The following is a 19,568-nucleotide window of genomic DNA, read 5'->3' as shown; positions in this document are numbered from 1 at the left end:
GATGTGTGTGTGTGCTCCCTAGATGTGTGTGTGTGTGCTCCCTAGATGTGTGTGTGTGTGTGCTCCCTAGATGTGTGTGTGTGTGCGCTCCCTAGATGTGTGTGTGTGTGCGCTCCCTAGATGTGTGTGTGTGTGTGTGTGCTCCCTAGATGTGTGTGTGTGCTCCCTAGATGTGTGTGTGTGTGTGTGTGTGTGTGTGTGTGTGTGTGTGTGTGTGTGTGTGTGTGTGCTCCCTAGAGTGTGTGTGTGTGTGTGTGTGTGTGTGTGTGCTCCCTAGATGTGTGTGTGTGCTCCCTAGAGTGTGTGTGTTTGTGTGTGTGTGTGTGTGCTCCCTTGATTGTGTGTGTGTGTGTGTGTGTGTGTGTGTGTGTGTGTGTGCTCCCTAGATGTTGTGTGTGTGTGTGTGTGTGTGTGTGCTCCCTAGATGTGTGTGTGTGTGTGTGTGTGCTCCCTAGAGTGTGTGTGTGTGTGTGTGTGTGTGTGTGTGTGTGTGTGTGCTCCCTAGATGTGTGTGTGTGTGTGTGTGTGTGCTCCCTAGATGTGTGTGTGTGTGTGCTCCCTAGATGTGTGTGTGTGTGTGTGTGCTCCCTAGATGTGTGTGTGTGTGTGTGTGTGTGTGTGTGTGCTCCCTAGATGTGTGTGTGTGTGTGTGTGTGTGCTCCCTAGATGTGTGTGCTCCCTAGATGTGTGTGTGTGTTCTCCCTAGATGTGTGTGTGTGTGTGTGTGTGTGTGTGTGTGTGTGTGTGTGTGTGTGTGTGTGCTCCCTAGATGTGTGTGTGTGTTCTCCCTAGATGTGTGTGTGTGTGTGTGTGTGTGTGCTCCCTAGATGTGTGTGTGTGTGTGCTCCCTAGATGTGTGTGTGTGTGTGCTCCCTAGATGTGTGTGTGTGTGTGTGCTCCCTAGATGTGTGTGTGTGTGTGCTCCCTAGATGTGTGTGTGCTCCCTAGATGTGTGTGTGTGTGTGCTCCCTAGATGTGTGTGTGTGTGTGTGTGTGTGTGTGTGTGTGTGCTCCCTAGAGTGTGTGTGTGTGTGTGTGTGTGTGTGTGTGTGTGTGTGTGCTCCCTAGATGTGTGTGTGTGTGTGTGTGTGTGTGCGTGCTCCCTAGATGTGTGTGTGTGTGTGTGTGTGTGTGTGTGTGCGTGCTCCCTAGATGTGTGTGTGTGTGTGTGTGTGCTCCCTAGATGTGTGTGTGTGTGTGTGTGTGCTCCCTAGATGTGTGTGTGTGTGTGTGTGTGTGTGTGTGTGTGTGTGTGTGCTCCCTAGATGTGTGTGCTCCCTAGATGTGTGTGTGTGTGTGTGTGTGTGTTGTGTGTGTGTGTGTGCTCCCTAGAGTGTGTGTGTGTGTGTGTGTGTGTGTGCTCCCTAGATGTGTGTGTGTGCTCCCTAGATGTGTGTGTGTGTGTGTGTGCTCCCTAGATGTGTGTGTGTGTGCTCCCTAGATGTGTGTGTGTGTGCTCCCTAGATGTGTGTGTGTGTGCTCCCTAGATGTGTGTGTGTGTGCTCCCTAGATGTGTGTGTGTGTGCTCCCTAGATGTGTGTGTGTGTGTGCTCCCTAGATGTGTGTGTGTGTGTGTGCTCCCTAGATGTGTGTGTGTGTGTGTGTGCTCCCTAGGTGTGTGTGTGTGTGTGTGTGTGTGTGTGTGTGTGTGTGTGTGTGTGCTCCCTAGATGTGTGTGTGTGCTCCCTAGATGTGTGTGTGTGTGTGCTCCCTAGATGTGTGTGTGTGTGCGCTCCCTAGATGTGTGTGTGTGTGCGCTCCCTAGATGTGTGTGTGTGTGTGCTCCCTAGATGTGTGTGTGTGTGCGCTCCTCCTAGATGTGTGTGTGTGTGCGCTCCCTAGATGTGTGTGTGTGTGTGCTCCCTAGATGTGTGTGTGTGTGTGTGTGTGTGCTCCCTAGATGTGTGTGTGTGCTCCCTAGATGTGTGTGTGTGTGTGTGCTCCCTAGATGTGTGTGTGTGTGTGTGTGTGTGCTCCCTAGATGTGTGTGTGTGCTCCCTAGATGTGTGTGTGTGTGTGTGTGTGTGTGTGCTCCCTTGATGTGTGTGTGTGTGTGTGTGTGTGTGTGTGTGTGTGTGTGTGTGTGTGTGTGTGTGCTCCCTAGAGTGTGTGTGTGTGTGTGTGTGTGTGCTCCCTAGATGTGTGTGTGTGTGTGTGTGTGCTCCCTAGATGTGTGTGTGTGTGTGTGTGTGTGTGTGTGTGTGTGTGTGTGTGTGCTCCCTAGATGTGTGTGTGTGTGTGTGTGTGTGTCCCTAGATGTGTGTGTGTGTGTGCTCCCTAGATGTGTGTGTGTGTGTGTGTGTGCTCCCTAGATGTGTGTGTGTGTGTGTGTGTGCTCCCTAGATGTGTGTGTGTGTGTGTGTGTGTGTGTGTGCTCCCTAGATGTGTGTGTGTGTGTGTGTGTGTGTGTGTGTGTGTGCTCCCTAGATGTGTGTGTGTGTGTGTGTGTGTGTGCTCCCTAGATGTGTGTGTGTGTGTGTGTGTGTGTGCTCCCTAGATGTGTGTGTGTGTGTGTGTGTGTGTGTGTGTGTGCTCCCTAGATGTGTGTGCTCCCTAGATGTGTGTGTGTGTTCTCCCTAGATGTGTGTGTGTGTGTGTGTGTGTGTGTGTGTGTGTGTGTGTGTGTGTGTGTGCTCCCTAGATGTGTGTGTGTGTGTGTGCTCCCTAGATGTGTGTGTGTGTGTGTGCTCCCTAGATGTGTGTGTGTGCTCCCTAGATGTGTGTGTGTGTGTGCTCCCTAGATGTTTGTGTGTGTGTGTGTGCTCCCTAGATGTGTGTGTGTGTGTGTGCTCCCTAGATGTGTGTGTGTGTGTGTGTGCTCCCTAGATGTGTGTGTGTGTGTGTGCTCCCTAGATGTGTGTGTGTGTGTGTGTGCTCCCTAGATGTGTGTGTGTGTGTGTGTGTGTGTGTGTGTGCTCCCTAGATGGTGTGTGTGTGTGTGTGTGCTCCCTAGATGTGTGTGTGTGCTCCCTAGATGTGTGTGTGTGTGTGTGTGTGTGTGTGTGTGCTCCCTAGATGTGTGTGTGTGTGTGTGTGTGTGTTTGTGTGCTCCCTAGGTGTGTGTGTGTGTGCTCCCTAGGTGTGTGTGTGTGTGTGTGTGTGTGTGTGTGTGTGCTCCCTAGATGTGTGTGTGTGTGCTCCCTAGATGTGTGTGTGTGTGTGTGTGTGTGTGTGCTCCCTAGATGTGTGTGTGTGCTCCCTAGGTGTGTGCTCCCTAGGTGTGTGTGTGTGTGCTCCCTAGATGTGTGTGTGTGTGTGCTCCCTAGATGTGTGTGTGTGCTCCCTAGGTGTGTGCTCCCTAGGTGTGTGTGTGTGTGCTCCCTAGATGTGTGTGTGTGTGTGTGCTCCCTAGATGTGTGTGTGTGTGTGTGTGTGTGTGCTCCCTAGATGTGTGTGTGCTCCCTAGATGTGTGTGTGTGCTCCCTAGATGTGTGTGTGTGTGTGCTCCCTAGATGTGTGTGTGTGTGAGTGTGTGTGTGTGTGCTCCCTAGATGTGTGTGTGTGTGTGTGTGTGTGTGCTCCCTAGATGTGTGTGTGTTCCATAGATGTAAGTGTGTGTGTTCCATAGATGTGGTGTGTGTGTTCCATAGATGTAAGTGTGTGTGTTCCATAGATGTGGTGTGTGTGTTCCATAGATGTGGTGTGTTTGTTCCATAGATGTGGTGTGTGTGTGTTCCATAGATGTGGTGTGTGTGTTCCATAGATGTAAGTGTGTGTGTTCCATAGATGTGGTGTGTGTGTTCCATAGATGTAAGTGTGTGTGTTCCATAGATGTGGTGTGTGTGTTCCATAGATGTAAGTGTGTGTGTTCCATAGATGTGGTGTGTGTGTTCCATAGATGTGGTGTGTGTGTTCCATAGATGTGGTGTGTGTGTTCCATAGATGTGGTGTGTGTGTTCCATAGATGTGGTGTGTGTGTTCCATAGATGTGGTGTGTGTGTTCCATAGATGTGGTGTGTGTGTTCCATAGATGTAAGTGTGTGTGTTCCATAGATGTGGTGTGTGTGTTCCATAGATGTAAGTGTGTGTGTTCCATAGATGTGGTGTGTGTGTTCCATAGATGTGGTGTGTGTGTTCCATAGATGTAAGTGTGTGTGTTCCATAGGTGTTTGTATTAGATGTGTGTTTAGTGATAGTGTGAGCCGAGGCAGCCTAAACACACATCTAATACAAACATCTAGGGAGCACACACCACATCTATGGAACACACACACTTACATCTATGGAACACACACACCACATCTATGGACACAAAAAAAAAAAAACACACACACACACACACACACACACACATCTAGGGATCACACACACACATCTAGGGATCACACACACACATCTAGGGATCACACACACACATCTAGGGATCACACACACACATCTAGGGATCACACACACACACACACACACACACACATCTAGGGATCACACACACACACACACACATCTAGGGATCACACACACACACATCTAGGGATCACACACACACACACACATCTAGGGATCACACACACACACACACATCTAGGGATCACACACACACACACACACACACATCTAGGGATCACACACACACACACACACACACACATCTAGGGATCACACACACACACACACACATCTAGGGATACACACACACACACACACATCTAGGGATAACACACACACACACACATCTAGGGATCACACACACACATCTAGGGAGCACACACACACACACACACATCTAGGGAGCACACACACACACACACACATCTAGGGAGCACACACACACACACACACACACATCTAGGGAGCACACACACACATCTAGGGAGCACACACACACACATCTGGGAGCACACACACACACACTCACATCTAGGGAGCACACACACACACACACACTCACATCTAGGGAGCACACACACACCACATCTATGGAACGAACACACACCACATCTATGGAACGAACACACACCACATCTATGGAACGAACGAACACACACCACATCTATGGAACGAACACACACACCACATCTATGGAACGAACGAACACACCACATCTATGGAACGAACGAACACACCACATCTATGGAACGAACACACCACATCTATGGAACGAACACACACCACATCTATGGAACGAACACACACCACATCTATGGAACGAACGAACACACCACATCTATGGAACGAACGAACACACCACATCTATGGAACGAACGAACACACCACATCTATGGAACGAAAACACACCACATCTATGGAACGAACACACCACATCTATGGAACGAACACACATCACATCTATGGAACGAACACACACCACATCTATGGAACGAACGAACACATCACATCTATGGAACGAACGAACACATCACATCTATGGAACGAACGAACACATCACATCTATGGAACGAACGAACACACCACATCTATGGAACGAACGAACACACCACATCTATGGAACGAACGAACACACCACATCTATGGAACGAACGAACACACCACATCTATGGAACGAACGAACACACCACATCTATGGAACGAACGAACACACCACATCTATGGAACGAACACACACCACATCTATGGAACGAACACACCACATCTATGGAACGAACGAACACACACCACATCTATGGAACGAACGAACACACACCACATCTATGGAACGAACGAACACACCACATCTATGGAACGAACGAACACACCACATCTATGGAACGAACACACACCACATCTATGGAACGAACACACCACATCTATGGAACGAACACACACCACATCTATGGAAACGAACACACACCACATCTATGGAACGAACGAACACACACCACATCTATGGAACGAACGAACACACCACATCTATGGAACGAACGAACACACCACATCTATGGAACGAACACACACCACATCTATGGAACGAACACACCACATCTATGGAACGAACACACACCACATCTATGGAACGAACACACACCACATCTATGGAGCAACGAACAACACACCACATCTATGGAACGAACACACACCACATCTATGGAACGAACACACACCACATCTATGGAACGAACACACCACATCTATGGAAGCACGAACACACCACATCTATGGAACGAACGAACACACCACATCTATGGAACGAACGAACACACCACATCTATGGAACGAACGAACACACCACATCTATGGAACGAACGAACACACCACATCTATGGAACGAACGAACACATCACATCTATGGAACGAACGAACACATCACATCTATGGAACGAACGAACACATCACATCTATGGAACGAACGAACACATCACATCTATGGAACGAACGAACACATCACATCTATGGAACGAACGAACACACACCACATCTATGGAACGAACGAACACACACCACATCTATGGAACGAACGAACACACACCACATCTATGGAACGAACAACACACCACATCTATGGAACGAACACACACCACATCTATGGAACGAACACACACCACATCTATGGAACGAACACACACCACATCTATGGAACGAACACACACCACATCTATGGAACGAACACACACCACATCTATGGAACGAACACACACCACATCTATGGAACGAACACACCACATCTATGGAACGAACACACCACATCTATGGAACGAACACACCACATCTATGGAACGAACACACACCACATCTATGGAACGAACACACACCACATCTATGGAACAAACGAACACACACCACATCTATGGAACAAACGAACACACACCACATCTATGGAACAAACGAACACACACCACATCTATGGAACGAACGAACACACACCACATCTATGGAACGAACACACACCACATCTATGGAACGAACACACACCACATCTATGGAACGAACACACACCACATCTATGGAACGAACACACACCACATCTATGGAACGAACACACACCACATCTATGGAACGAACACACACCACATCTATGGAACGAACACACACCACATCTATGGAACGAACACACACCACATCTATGGAACGAACACACACCACATCTATGGAACGAACACACACCACATCTATGGAACGAACACACACCACATCTATGGAAACGAACACACACCACATCTATGGAACGAACACACACCACATCTATGGAACGAACACACACCACATCTATGGAACGAACACACCACATCTATGGAACGAACACACACCACATCTATGGAACGAACACACACCACATCTATGGAACGAACGAACACACCACATCTATGGAACGAACGAACACACCACATCTATGGAACGAACGAACACACCACATCTATGGAACGAACGAACACACCACATCTATGGAACGAACGAACACACCACATCTATGGAACGAACGAACACACCACATCTATGGAACGAACGAACACACCACATCTATGGAACGAACGAACACACCACATCTATGGAACGAACGAACACACCACATCTATGGAACGAACGAACACACCACATCTATGGAACGAACGAACACACCACATCTATGGAACGAACGAACACACCACATCTATGGAACGAACGAACACACCACATCTATGGAACGAACGAACACACCACATCTATGGAACGAACGAACACACCACATCTATGGAACGAACGAACACACCACATCTATGGAACGAACGAACACACCACATCTATGGAACGAACGAACACACCACATCTATGGAACGAACGAACACACCACATCTATGGAACGAACGAACACACCACATCTATGGAACGAACGAACACACCACATCTATGGAACGAACGAACACACCACATCTATGGAACGAACGAACACACCACATCTATGGAACGAACGAACACACCACATCTATGGAACGAACGAACACACCACATCTATGGAACGAACGAACACACCACATCTATGGAACGAACGAACACACCACATCTATGGAACGAACGAACACACCACATCTATGGAACGAACGAACACACCACATCTATGGAACGAACGAACACACCACATCTATGGAACGAACGAACACACCACATCTATGGAACGAACGAACACACCACATCTATGGAACGAACGAACACACCACATCTATGGAACGAACGAACACACCACATCTATGGAACGAACGAACACACCACATCTATGGAACGAACGAACACACCACATCTATGGAACGAACGAACACACCACATCTATGGAACGAACGAACACCACATCTATGGAACGAACACACCACATCTATGGAACGAACACACCACATCTATGGAACGAACACACACCACATCTATGGAACGAACACACACCACATCTATGGAACGAACGAACACACACCACATCTATGGAACGAACGAACACACACCACATCTATGGAACGAACGAACACACACCACATCTATGGAACGAACGAACACACACCACATCTATGGAACGAACGAACACACACCACATCTATGGAACGAACACACACCACATCTATGGAACGAACGAACACTCACATCTATGGAACGAACGAACACACACCACATCTATGGAACGAACGAACACACCACATCTATGGAACGAACGAACACATCACATCTATGGAACGAACGAACACACCACATCTATGGAACGAACGAACACACCACATCTATGGAACGAACGAACACACCACATCTATGGAACGAACAAACACACCACATCTATGGAACGAACAAACACACCACATCTATGGAACGAACAAACACACCACATCTATGGAACGAACACACACCACATCTATGGAACGAACGAACACTCACATCTATGGAACGAACGAACACTCACATCTATGGAACGAACGAACACTCACATCTATGGAACGAACGAACACTCACATCTATGGAACGAACGAACACACACCACATCTATGGAACGAACACACCACATCTATGGAACGAACACACCACATCTATGGAACGAACAAACACACCACATCTATGGAACGAACAAACACACCACATCTATGGAACGAACACACCACATCTATGGAACGAACACACACCACATCTATGGAACGAACACACCACATCTATGGAACGAACACACACCACATCTATGGAACGAACGAACACACACCACATCTATGGAACGAACGAACACACACCACATCTATGGAACGAACGAACACACACCACATCTATGGAACGAACACACACACCACATCTATGGAACGAACAAACACACCACATCTATGGAACGAACAAACACACCACATCTATGGAACGAACGAACACTCACATCTATGGAACGAACGAACACTCACATCTATGGAACGAACGAACACTCACATCTATGGAACGAACGAACACTCACATCTATGGAACGAACGAACACACACCACATCTATGGAACGAACACACCACATCTATGGAACGAACAAACACACCACATCTATGGAACGAACAAACACACCACATCTATGGAACGAACACACCACATCTATGGAACGAACACACACCACATCTATGGAACGAACACACACCACATCTATGGAACGAACACACACCACATCTATGGAACGAACACACACCACATCTATGGAACGAACACACACCACATCTATGGAACGAACGAACACACACCACATCTATGGAACGAACAAACACACCACATCTATGGAACGAACACACACCACATCTATGGAACGAACAAACACACCACATCTATGGAACGAACACACACCACATCTATGGAACACACACACCACATAGGCTACCACGGCTCACGGTATGTGTTGGTGTGTTCTCTAGATGCGGTGTGTGTTTTGTAGATGAGTCGTGTGTGAGGTCTGTGTTCTATAACGGTATGTTCTGTCTCTGTGTGTTGTAAAACAGTGTGTTGTATTCTGGGTGTGTGTTGTAAAACAGTGTGTTGTATTCTGGGTGTGTGTTGTAAAACAGTGTGTTGTATTCTGGGTGTGTGTTGTAAAACAGTGTGTTGTATTCTGGGTGTGTGTTGTAAAACAGTGTGTTGTATTCTGGGTGTGTGTTGTAAAACAGTGTGTTGTATTCTGGGTGTGTGTTGTAAAACAGTGTGTTGTATTCTGGGTGTGTGTTGTAAAACAGTGTGTTGTATTCTGGGTGTGTGTTGTAAAACAGTGTGTTGTATTCTGGGTGTGTGTTGTAAAACAGTGTGTTGTATTCTGGGTGTGTGTTGTAAAACAGTGTGTTGTATTCTGGGTGTGTGTTGTAAAACAGTGTGTTGTATTCTGGGTGTGTGTTGTAAAACAGTGTGTTGTATTCTGGGTGTGTGTTGTAAAACAGTGTGTTGTATTCTGGGTGTGTGTTGTAAAACAGTGTGTTGTATTCTGGGTGTGTGTTGTAAAACAGTGTGTTGTTTTCTGGGTGTGTGTTGTAAAACAGTGTGTTGTATTCTGGGTGTGTGTTGTAAAACAGTGTGTTGTATTCTGGGTGTGTGTTGTAAAACAGTGTGTTGTATTCTGGGTGTGTGTTGTAAAACAGTGTGTTGTATTCTGGGTGTGTGTTGTAAAACAGTGTGTTGTTTACTGGGTGTGTGTTGTAAAACAGTGTGTTGTATTCTGGGTGTGTGTTGTAAAACAGTGTGTTGTATTCTGGGTGTGTGTTGTAAAACAGTGTGTTGTATTCTGGGTGTGTGTTGTAAAACAGTGTGTTGTATTCTGGGTGTGTGTTGTAAAACAGTGTGTTGTATTCTGGGTGTGTGTTGTAAAACAGTGTGTTGTTTACTGGGTGTGTGTTGTAAAACAGTGTGTTGTTTTCTGGGTGTGTGTTGTAAAACAGTGTGTTGTATTCTGGGTGTGTGTTGTAAAACAGTGTGTTGTATTCTGGGTGTGTGTTGTAAAACAGTGTGTTGTATTCTGGGTGTGTGTTGTAAAACAGTGTGTTGTTTACTGGGTGTGTGTTGTAAAACAGTGTGTTGTTTACTGGGTGTGTGTTGTAAAACAGTGTGTTGTATTCTGGGTGTGTGTTGTAAAACAGTGTGTTGTATTCTGGGTGTGTGTTGTAAAACAGTGTGGTGTATTCTGGGTGTGTGTTGTAAAACAGTGTGTTGTTTACTGGGTGTGTGTTGTAAAACAGTGTGTTGTTTACTGGGTGTGTGTTGTAAAACAGTGTGTTGTATTCTGGGTGTGTGTTGTAAAACAGTGTGTTGTATTCTGGGTGTGGGTTGTAAAACAGTGTGTTGTTTACTGGGTGTGTGTTGTAAAACAGTGTGTTGTATTCTGGGTGTGTGTTGTAAAACAGTGTGTTGTTTACTGGGTGTGTGTTGTAAAACAGTGTGTTGTATTCTGGGTGTGTGTTGTAAAACAGTGTGTTGTATTCTGGGTGTGTGTTGTAAAACAGTGTGTTGTTTACTGGGTGTGTTCCTCAGGTGCGTATTGCCCTGCAGATGGAAGATGGTACCAGACTCCAGGGTTCTTTCTCCAGTGGACAGACACTATGGGAGCTGCTCACACACTTTCCCCAGACCAGGTAGGTAGGTAGGTTTGTCACTGATTGCCCAAGTGCAGGTGTGTGTGTGTGTGTGTGTGTGTGTGTGTGTGTGTGTGTGTGTGTGTGGGCTCGCCTGCCTGCCTGCCAAGACCAGAGGTTTATGTTATTTTTATGAGTGAGTGCTGAACACTGTGATCAAAGAGTAACAAACCAGGAGTGTGCCAAGTTACAACAAGCCCTCCTTTCCCCTCCTGCTCTCCTCCTCTCCTTTCTTCTGTCCCCTGTTTTCTTTCTCCTCACCCCAACCTCTACTCTCTCCAAGCTCTCTACCCTCTCTCTCCAAGCTCTCTACCCTCTCTCTCCACCGTCTCTACCCTCTCTCTGCACCGTCTCTACCCTCTCTCTGCACCGTCTCTACCCTCTCTCTGCACCGTCTCTACCCTCTCTCTGCACCGTCTCTACCCTCTCTCTGCACCGTCTCTACCCTCTCTCTGCACCGTCTCTACCCTCTCTCTGCACCGTCTCTACCCTCTCTCTGCACCGTCTCTACCCTCTCTCTGCACCGTCTCTACCCTCTCTCTGCACCGTCTCTACCCTCTCTCTGCACCGTCTCTACCCTCTCTCTGCACCGTCTCTACCCTCTCTCTGCACCGTCTCTACCCTCTCTCTGCACCGTCTCTACCCTCTCTCTGCACCGTCTCTACCCTCTCTCTGCACCGTCTCTACCCTCTCTCTGCACCGTCTCTACCCTCTCTCTGCACCGTCTCTACCCTCTCTCTGCACCGTCTCTACCCTCTCTCTGCACCGTCTCTACCCTCTCTCTGCACCGTCTCTACCCTCTCTCTGCACCGTCTCTACCCTCTCTCTGCACCGTCTCTACCCTCTCTCTGCACCGTCTCTACTCTCTCTCCACCCTCTCTACTCTCTCCAGCCTCTCTCTCTACCCTCTCTCTTCTCTCTCTCTTCTACCCTCTCTTCTACCCTCTCCACCCTCTCTCTCTACCCTCTCTACTCTCTCCACCCTCTCTCTCCATCCTCTCTACTCTCTCTCCACCCTCTCTACTCTCCATATTGTCTTGAGTTTAGGAGCTCAATCTTTGCCCTACTCATGGCAGGCCCTATACCCCCCTTCCTTCCTCATCCCAAGCCTTACCTAGCCCCTTCCTATCTTTGAAATCAGCATTGGGGAAGGGATCATGGAATCCAGACATTAAAACAGAATTTTATTGAATTTAGTAGGAAATCAACTAAATGTATTGAACTTATGAGAAAGTTTATCATAAGACATGAACAAAATATATCAGTGATTCCTATTTTCCTGCAACTTTCTGAAACGGTACGGAAATGCCCCTGTGTGTGTGGGGTGGGGTGTGTGGGGTGTGTGTGAGTGTGTGTGGTGGGGGTGTGTGTGTGTGTGTGTGTGATGGGGTGTGTGTGTGTGTGTGGGGTGGGGGGGTGTGTGTGGGGTGTGTGTGTGTGGAGTGGTGGTGTGTATGTGGAGTGGGGGTGTGGGATGGGGGTGTGTGTGTGGGGTGTGTGTGGAGTGGGGTGGGGGTGTGTGTGGAGTGGGGGTGTGTGTGTGTGGGGAGGGGGTGTGTGTGTGGGGAGGGGGTGTGTGTGTGGGATGGGTGTGTGTGTGTGTGGGGGTGTGTGGGGTGGGGGTGTGTGAGATGGGGGTGTGCGCGTGCGTGCGTGCGTGCGTATCTCTACATTTTGTGTGGCCGTTAGCGATGATGCTAATGATAACCTTCTTCTGATAGAGAAGGAAAGGCTTTCCCAAAAACCTTCTCATTTAAATGTTAACTAGAAAGTAGACTGACGACCTGGCAGAATGATGTCATTATACCATCAATCCAGAGGCCGTTTGTTTAGCAAAACTCTGCAATCCCATGAGTACTACAGAAACATCACTAACCAAACATTTTACATATCACTAATTATCCAGAGTGACTTAGTTAGTATATTCATCTTCTGATAGCTAGGTGGAACAATCCATGAGCACTACAGAAACATCACTAACCAAACATTTTACATTTCAGTAATTATCCAGAGTGACTTAGTTAGTATATTCATCTTCTGATAGCTAGGTGGAACAATCCCATGAGCACTACAGAAACATCACTAACCAAACATTTTACATTTCAGTAATTATCCAGAGTGACTTAGTTAGTATATTCATCTTCTGATAGCTAGGTGGGACAACCACATCACAGTTAAAGTAAGACTCTGCTGTCAAAGCTGGGAAGCTGGTTCCACCATTGGGGTGCGAGGACAGAGAAGAGCTTGGACTGGAAGAGACCAGAGGTGGCAGAACGCAGTGCTGGGGTTGGGGTGTAGGGTTTGAGCACAGCCTAAAGGTAGGGAGGGGCAGTTCCTCTTGCTGTTCAATAGGCAAGCAGCATGGCCGTGTAGTGGACAACGGTCTCTTCCTGGTGCTCACTGGCATTAAAGGGTAACTACACCCAAAAATCTCCATTTCTTCTATTTTTCCCAGACCTTAAAAGTGGTCTTCTGATGTGGTTTAAGAATTGTTGTGGACTGAACATCCAATGTGGTTGTTTTTTAAATCGGAAACCTGGAAAAGGAACACAGAGAAAACAGAATTTAGGGAAAAAAAGTCAACGGAATTAGGGGGAAAAAATAACATTTTATAGTGCCCTACTCTCTTTGAGACCAGCTGTCTGTCCGTCACCCCTTTCGTCTTCTCTGTGATGACATCATCACTAAATCTTTGCCACGGAAGCTTCCAGAATGAATGTGAGCTCCGGTCGGCCCGGGAATCTGGGGGAAAAACAAGCTAGGGAAAAGTGAATGTGTTTATGAGACGACCTGCAATAATACATTTACGGTTCAGTGGTTTTTATGTAGACAAACACATTTACGATACACACATCTGTGACACACACACCCCGCTGCTCACACGTAGACTCATTTACTACTTCACACCAGACAGGTGAGACCACCCAGGTGTGTGTGTGTTTGTTTTGAATCACAGAATCCCTCTTTTCTCTCTCATCCTCTCTCTCTCTTCTCTACAGAGCGTCTGAGTTGTCTGAATCAGGTTCCACTCCTGTCTGTGTTTACATGAGAGATGAGGTATGGTATCTCCTTCTCTCTGTCTGCCTGTGTGTGTTGATCAGAGTGTGATGAGGACACTGACAGGGGGAGTGTGTGTTGATCAGAGTGTGATGAGGACACTGACAGGGGGAGTGTGTGTTGATCAGAGTGTGATGAGGACACTGACAGGGGGGGGTGTGTGTTGATCAGAGTGTGATGAGGACACTGACGGGGGGGTGTTGATCAGAGTGTGATGAGGACACTGACGGGGGGGTGTTGATCAGAGTGTGATGAGGACACTGACGGGGGGGTGTTGATCAGAGTGTGATGAGGACACTGACGGGGGGGTGTTGATCAGAGTGGGATGAGGACACTGACGGGGGGGTGTGTTGATCAGAGTGTGATGAGGACACTGACGGGGGGGTGTGTTGATCAGAGTGTGATGAGGACACTGACGGGGGGTGTTGATCAGAGTGTGATGAGGACACTGACGGGGGGGGTGTTGATCAGAGTGTGATGAGGACACTGACGGGGGGGTGTTGATCAGAGTGTGATGAGGACACTGACGGGGGGTGTGTTGATCAGAGTGTGATGAGGACACTGACGGGGGGGTGTGTTGATCAGAGTGTGATGAGGACACTGACGGGGGGGTGTTGATCAGAGTGTGATGAGGACACTGACGGGGGGGTGTTGATCAGAGTGTGATGAGGACACTGACGGGGGGGTGTTGATCAGAGTGTGATGAGGACACTGACGGGGGGTGTTGATCAGAGTGTGATGAGGACACTGACGGGGGGTGTTGATCAGAGTGTGATGAGGACACTGACGGGGGGTGTTGATCAGAGTGTGATGAGGACACTGACGGGGGGTGTTGATCAGAGTGTGATGAGGACACTGACGGGGGGTGTTGATCAGAGTGTGATGAGGACACTGACGGGGGGGTGTTGATCAGAGTGTGATGAGGACACTGACGGGGGGTGTTGATCAGAGTGTGATGAGGACACTGACGGGGGGTGTTGATCAGAGTGTGATGAGGACACTGACGGGGGGTGTTGATCAGAGTGTGATGAGGACACTGACGGGGGGGTGTTGATCAGAGTGTGATGAGGACACTGACGGGGGGGTGTTGATCAGAGTGTGATGAGGACACTGACGGGGGGTGTTGATCAGAGTGTGATGAGGACACTGACGGGGGGTGTGTTGATCAGAGTGTGATGAGGACACTGACGGGGGGTGTTGATCAGAGTGTGATGAGGACACTGACGGGGGGTGTTGATCAGAGTGTGATGAGGACACTGACGGGGGGTGTTGATCAGAGTGTGATGAGGACACTGACGGGGGGGGTGTGTTGATCAGAGTGTGATGAGGACACTGACGGGGGGTGTGTTTAGGTGAGTGGTGAAGCAGCTCTAAAGAAGGCCAGTCTGAAGTCTCTGGGACTCACAGGAGGAAGTGCCATAGTCAGGTTGGTTCCTCCACAACATATCCTCAACATATCCTCAACATTACAGCTACCAGCTGTTACTGATGCACTGCCACTGATTGGGAACGGAAGGGTGGTGATGAGTATGTAGATGTCCTTCCTCTCTGCCGTTCTACAGGTTTTTACTGAAGAAGACCAAATCACCAGGCAACGGAGACGATGATGGCATGGAGGCGGCTTCCACGGCGACAGATCCCGTCGCCAAGGAAACCAAGCCCCGCCCTTTACCAGCCGTCGGACTGCCTCCCTCACAACCAGAACGTGCAGCGCTGCCGTCAATCAAAAAGGAGAGCCCTGATAGGCCGGTTGAGACTGCGGATGTCCCCGTCCCCTCAGCCGCTGGCAGCACACTTCCATGCAAACAGGAAGCGGAAGTGGTTCCAAACTCCCAAATTGTGGTGCGGCCTAAAAGCAGTCCCTTCGGGGGAGTGAAGAGGGAGGAAGAGGGGGATGGAGAGAGGGCAGGACCATCTGGTCAGTGCTCCGTCCATCCTTCCTCCTCCTCTTCCTCTCCTCCCTCCGCTCCCTTTATCCCTTTCTCTGGAGGGGGTCGGAGGCTGGGGGGGCCGGGGGCAAGCGGTGTAGGAGCATCATCATCATCACTACCATCAATGGTTGGCGGGCCGCCCAAAGCCAAGAAATCTAAACCCAGCAACACCAAGGTGAGACCTGTAGGTCCAACCCAACGTCTTCTCAATCTACTCTGTTGATAAGAGTAAATGTGAATAGATACATGAATGATAGATGGTATGTTCTAGATGTTCTGTTTCTATCTCTCAGCGCCAAGCCAGTGCCAAACAGGATGACTGGGCCGTGGTAGAGGAGGTTCTGCAGGTAATGTTGATGGGGTTGATGTTGTTCTGATGGGCTGAACAAACCATGTCATGAATTGAATGAAACACTTCCATGGAGAAATCCCAGTCTTTTACTCAGACCTGTTGAGGGTCTCCCCTATTGTTAATATAGAAACATAGTCAGACAGACACATTTCTACTGTTGTCATGTCTGCAGCCGTTGAGGTGCCTCACCTCTCTCTCTCCTCTCTACAGCCGGTGGACAGGGAACCCCTGATCTACCACATGGACTCTGGGGAGCGTCGCTGCGGCAACCAACAGGACTTGCCAGACGAGTTCTTTGAGGTGACTGTGGACGACATCCGCAAACGCTTCGCTCAGCTGAAGAGTGAGAGGTGGGACTCATTTGGGAAGGAGAGACTGAGAGGAAGAGGGGAGGGAGAGGTGGGGGAGGGAGAGGTGGGGGGAGAGACTGAAGGAGAGGTGGGGGAGAGACTGAAGGAGAGGTGGGGGAGAGACTGAGGGAGAGGTGGGGGAGAGAGTGGGGGAGAGGTGGGGGGAGAGACTGAGGGACAGGTGGGGGAGAGACTGAGGGACAGGTGGGGGAGAGGGTGGGGGAGAGACTGAGGGAGAGGTGGGGGGAGAGACTGAGGGAGAGGTGGGGGAGAGACTGAGGGAGAGGTGGGGGGAGAGACTGAGGGGCAGGTGGGGGGAGAGACTGAGGGACAGGTGGGGGAGAGACTGAGGGACAGGTGAGGGAGAGACTGAGGGAGAGACTGGGGGAGAGACTGAGGGAGAGACTGAAGGAGAGGTGGGGGAGAGACTGAGGGACAGGTGGGGGAGAGACTGAGGGACAGGTGGGGGAGAGGGTGGGGGAGAGACTGAGGGAGAGGTGAGGGAGAGGTGGGGGGAGAGACTGGGGGAGAGACTGAGGGAGAGACTGAGGGAGAGGTGGGGGAGAGACTGAGGGACAGGTGGGGGAGAGGGTGGGGGAGAGCCTGAGGGAGAGGTGGGGGAGAGACTGAGGGAGAGGTGGGGGAGAGACTGAGGGAGAGGTGGGGGAGAGACTGAGGGACAGGTGGGGGAGAGGGTGGGGGACAGGTGGGGGAGAGGGTGGGGGAGAGACTGAGGGAGAGCCTGAGGGAGAGGTGGGGGAGAGACTGAGGGAGAGGTGGGGGAGAGACTGAGGGAGAGGTGGGGGGAGAGACTGAGGGAGAGGTGGGGGAGAGACTGAGGGAGAGAGTGAGGGAGAGACTGGGGGAGAGACTGGGGGAGAGACTGGGGGAGAGACTGGGGAGAGACTGAAGGAGAGGTGGGGGAGTGGTGGGGGAGAGACAGAGAGAGGGAAGGAGAGATGGGGGAGAGATAGGAGTGTTCAAACATGGAAGGTGAGACTGAGGGAGAGACTGGGGGAGAGACTGAAGGAGAGGTGGGGGAGAGGTGGGGGAGAGACAGAGAGAGGGAAGGAGAGATGGGGGAGAGATAGGAGTGTTCAAACATGGAAGGTGAGAGAAAGGGAGGAGAGATGGAGGAAGAAAGAGAGAGGAAATGAAAAGTGAGAGGTGACACTGGGTAAGATGGGGAGGAGAGATGGGGAGGAGAGAAGGAGTGGGGAGGAGAGATGGGGAGGAGAGAAGGAGGGGGAGGAGAGATGGAGAGAAAGTTGCTTGGGTTTTGATATGGATAGAGGGAGCGAGAAAGCGACAGTGAGATTGAACCAGGAGAAATGGAGAGACTGAAATGAGATCTCTCTATTAAAACAGCCAAATGTCATTTACATTTACAGTAGGGAGTCAATTAGCAGACGCTCTGATCCAGAGTCACTTACAGTGAGTCAATTAGCAGACGCTCTGATCCAGAGTCACTTACAGTGAGTCAATTAGCAGACGCTCTGATCCAGAGTCACTTACAGTGAGTCAATTAGCAGACGCTCTGATCCAGAGTCACTTACAGTTAGTGAGTCATTTAGCAGACGCTCTGATCCAGAGTCATTTACAGTAGGGAGTCAATTAGCAGACGCTCTGATCCAGAACCACTTGCAGTTAGTGAGTCATTTAGCAGACGCTCTGATCCAGAGTGACTTACAGTAGGGAGTCATTTAGCAGACACTGATCCAGAGAGACTTACAGTTAGTGAGTCATTTACCAGACGCTCTGATCCAGAGAGACTTACAGTTAGTGAGTCATTTAGCAGACACTGATCCAGAGAGACTTACAGTTAGTGAGTCATTTACCAGACGCTCTGATCCAGAGAGACTTACAGGAGCGACGAGGGTTAAGTGCTTTGCTCAAAGGCACATTGACAGATGTTCTTATCTAGGCTGTTTGGGGATTCAAACCAGCGACCTTTCGGTTACTGGCCCAATGCTCTTAACTACTTGGCTACCTGTCATGAGCAAATCTGGGATCTGTTTTGACATCCTGGATTTAGTTAGTTAGGATAACCCAAAGTCATGTGTAAACAAAAGTAAGAAGAGCAGATCTGGGGTCAGTTTTGACATCCTGGATTTAGTTAGTTAGGATAACCCAAAGTCATGTGTAAACAAAAGCAAGAAGAGCAGATCTGGGGTCAGTTTTTACCTTCTAATGGTTAAGGTCTGAAAGCAGTCATTTAGGGAATTTCTATATGGGTTTATATATATACTCAAATTACAGTATGCCAATGACTTAATTAGACGCTTTGGAGATAGACTGTGGGGAATGCTGGGAAACGTTGCTGTGTGGTTTGTGCGTGCGCCTGATAGGTTCTTTACGATGTCGTCTTCAAAAGAGATGTCTGCCTTCCCAATCTCTGTGTGACACCGCACTAGACAGATTATCAAGGCT

At 49.0% G+C, this 19,568-nt stretch overlaps 1 protein-coding gene across 1 annotated transcript in view; it reads left to right on the top strand.

The window, feature by feature from the left end:
• Nucleotides 1-19,568, top strand: part of LOC106591528 (tether containing UBX domain for GLUT4) — a 39,733-nt gene that overhangs the window by 7,696 nt on the left and 12,469 nt on the right. Inside the window, exons 4-9 of the mRNA XM_045709169.1 lie at nt 11,348-11,448; nt 14,448-14,505; nt 15,858-15,931; nt 16,068-16,611; nt 16,730-16,783; nt 16,999-17,138. Of these exons, the coding sequence (XP_045565125.1) occupies nt 11,348-11,448; nt 14,448-14,505; nt 15,858-15,931; nt 16,068-16,611; nt 16,730-16,783; nt 16,999-17,138 (971 nt within the window). The remainder of the gene's footprint in view (nt 1-11,347; nt 11,449-14,447; nt 14,506-15,857; nt 15,932-16,067; nt 16,612-16,729; nt 16,784-16,998; nt 17,139-19,568) is intronic.

This window comes from Salmo salar, chromosome ssa02 (assembly GCF_905237065.1).
Source record: "Salmo salar chromosome ssa02, Ssal_v3.1, whole genome shotgun sequence".
Taxonomy (NCBI): domain Eukaryota; kingdom Metazoa; phylum Chordata; class Actinopteri; order Salmoniformes; family Salmonidae; genus Salmo; species Salmo salar.
The sequence above is the reverse complement of the archived record's forward strand: the minus strand, read 5'-3'. Positions and strand labels throughout refer to the sequence as shown.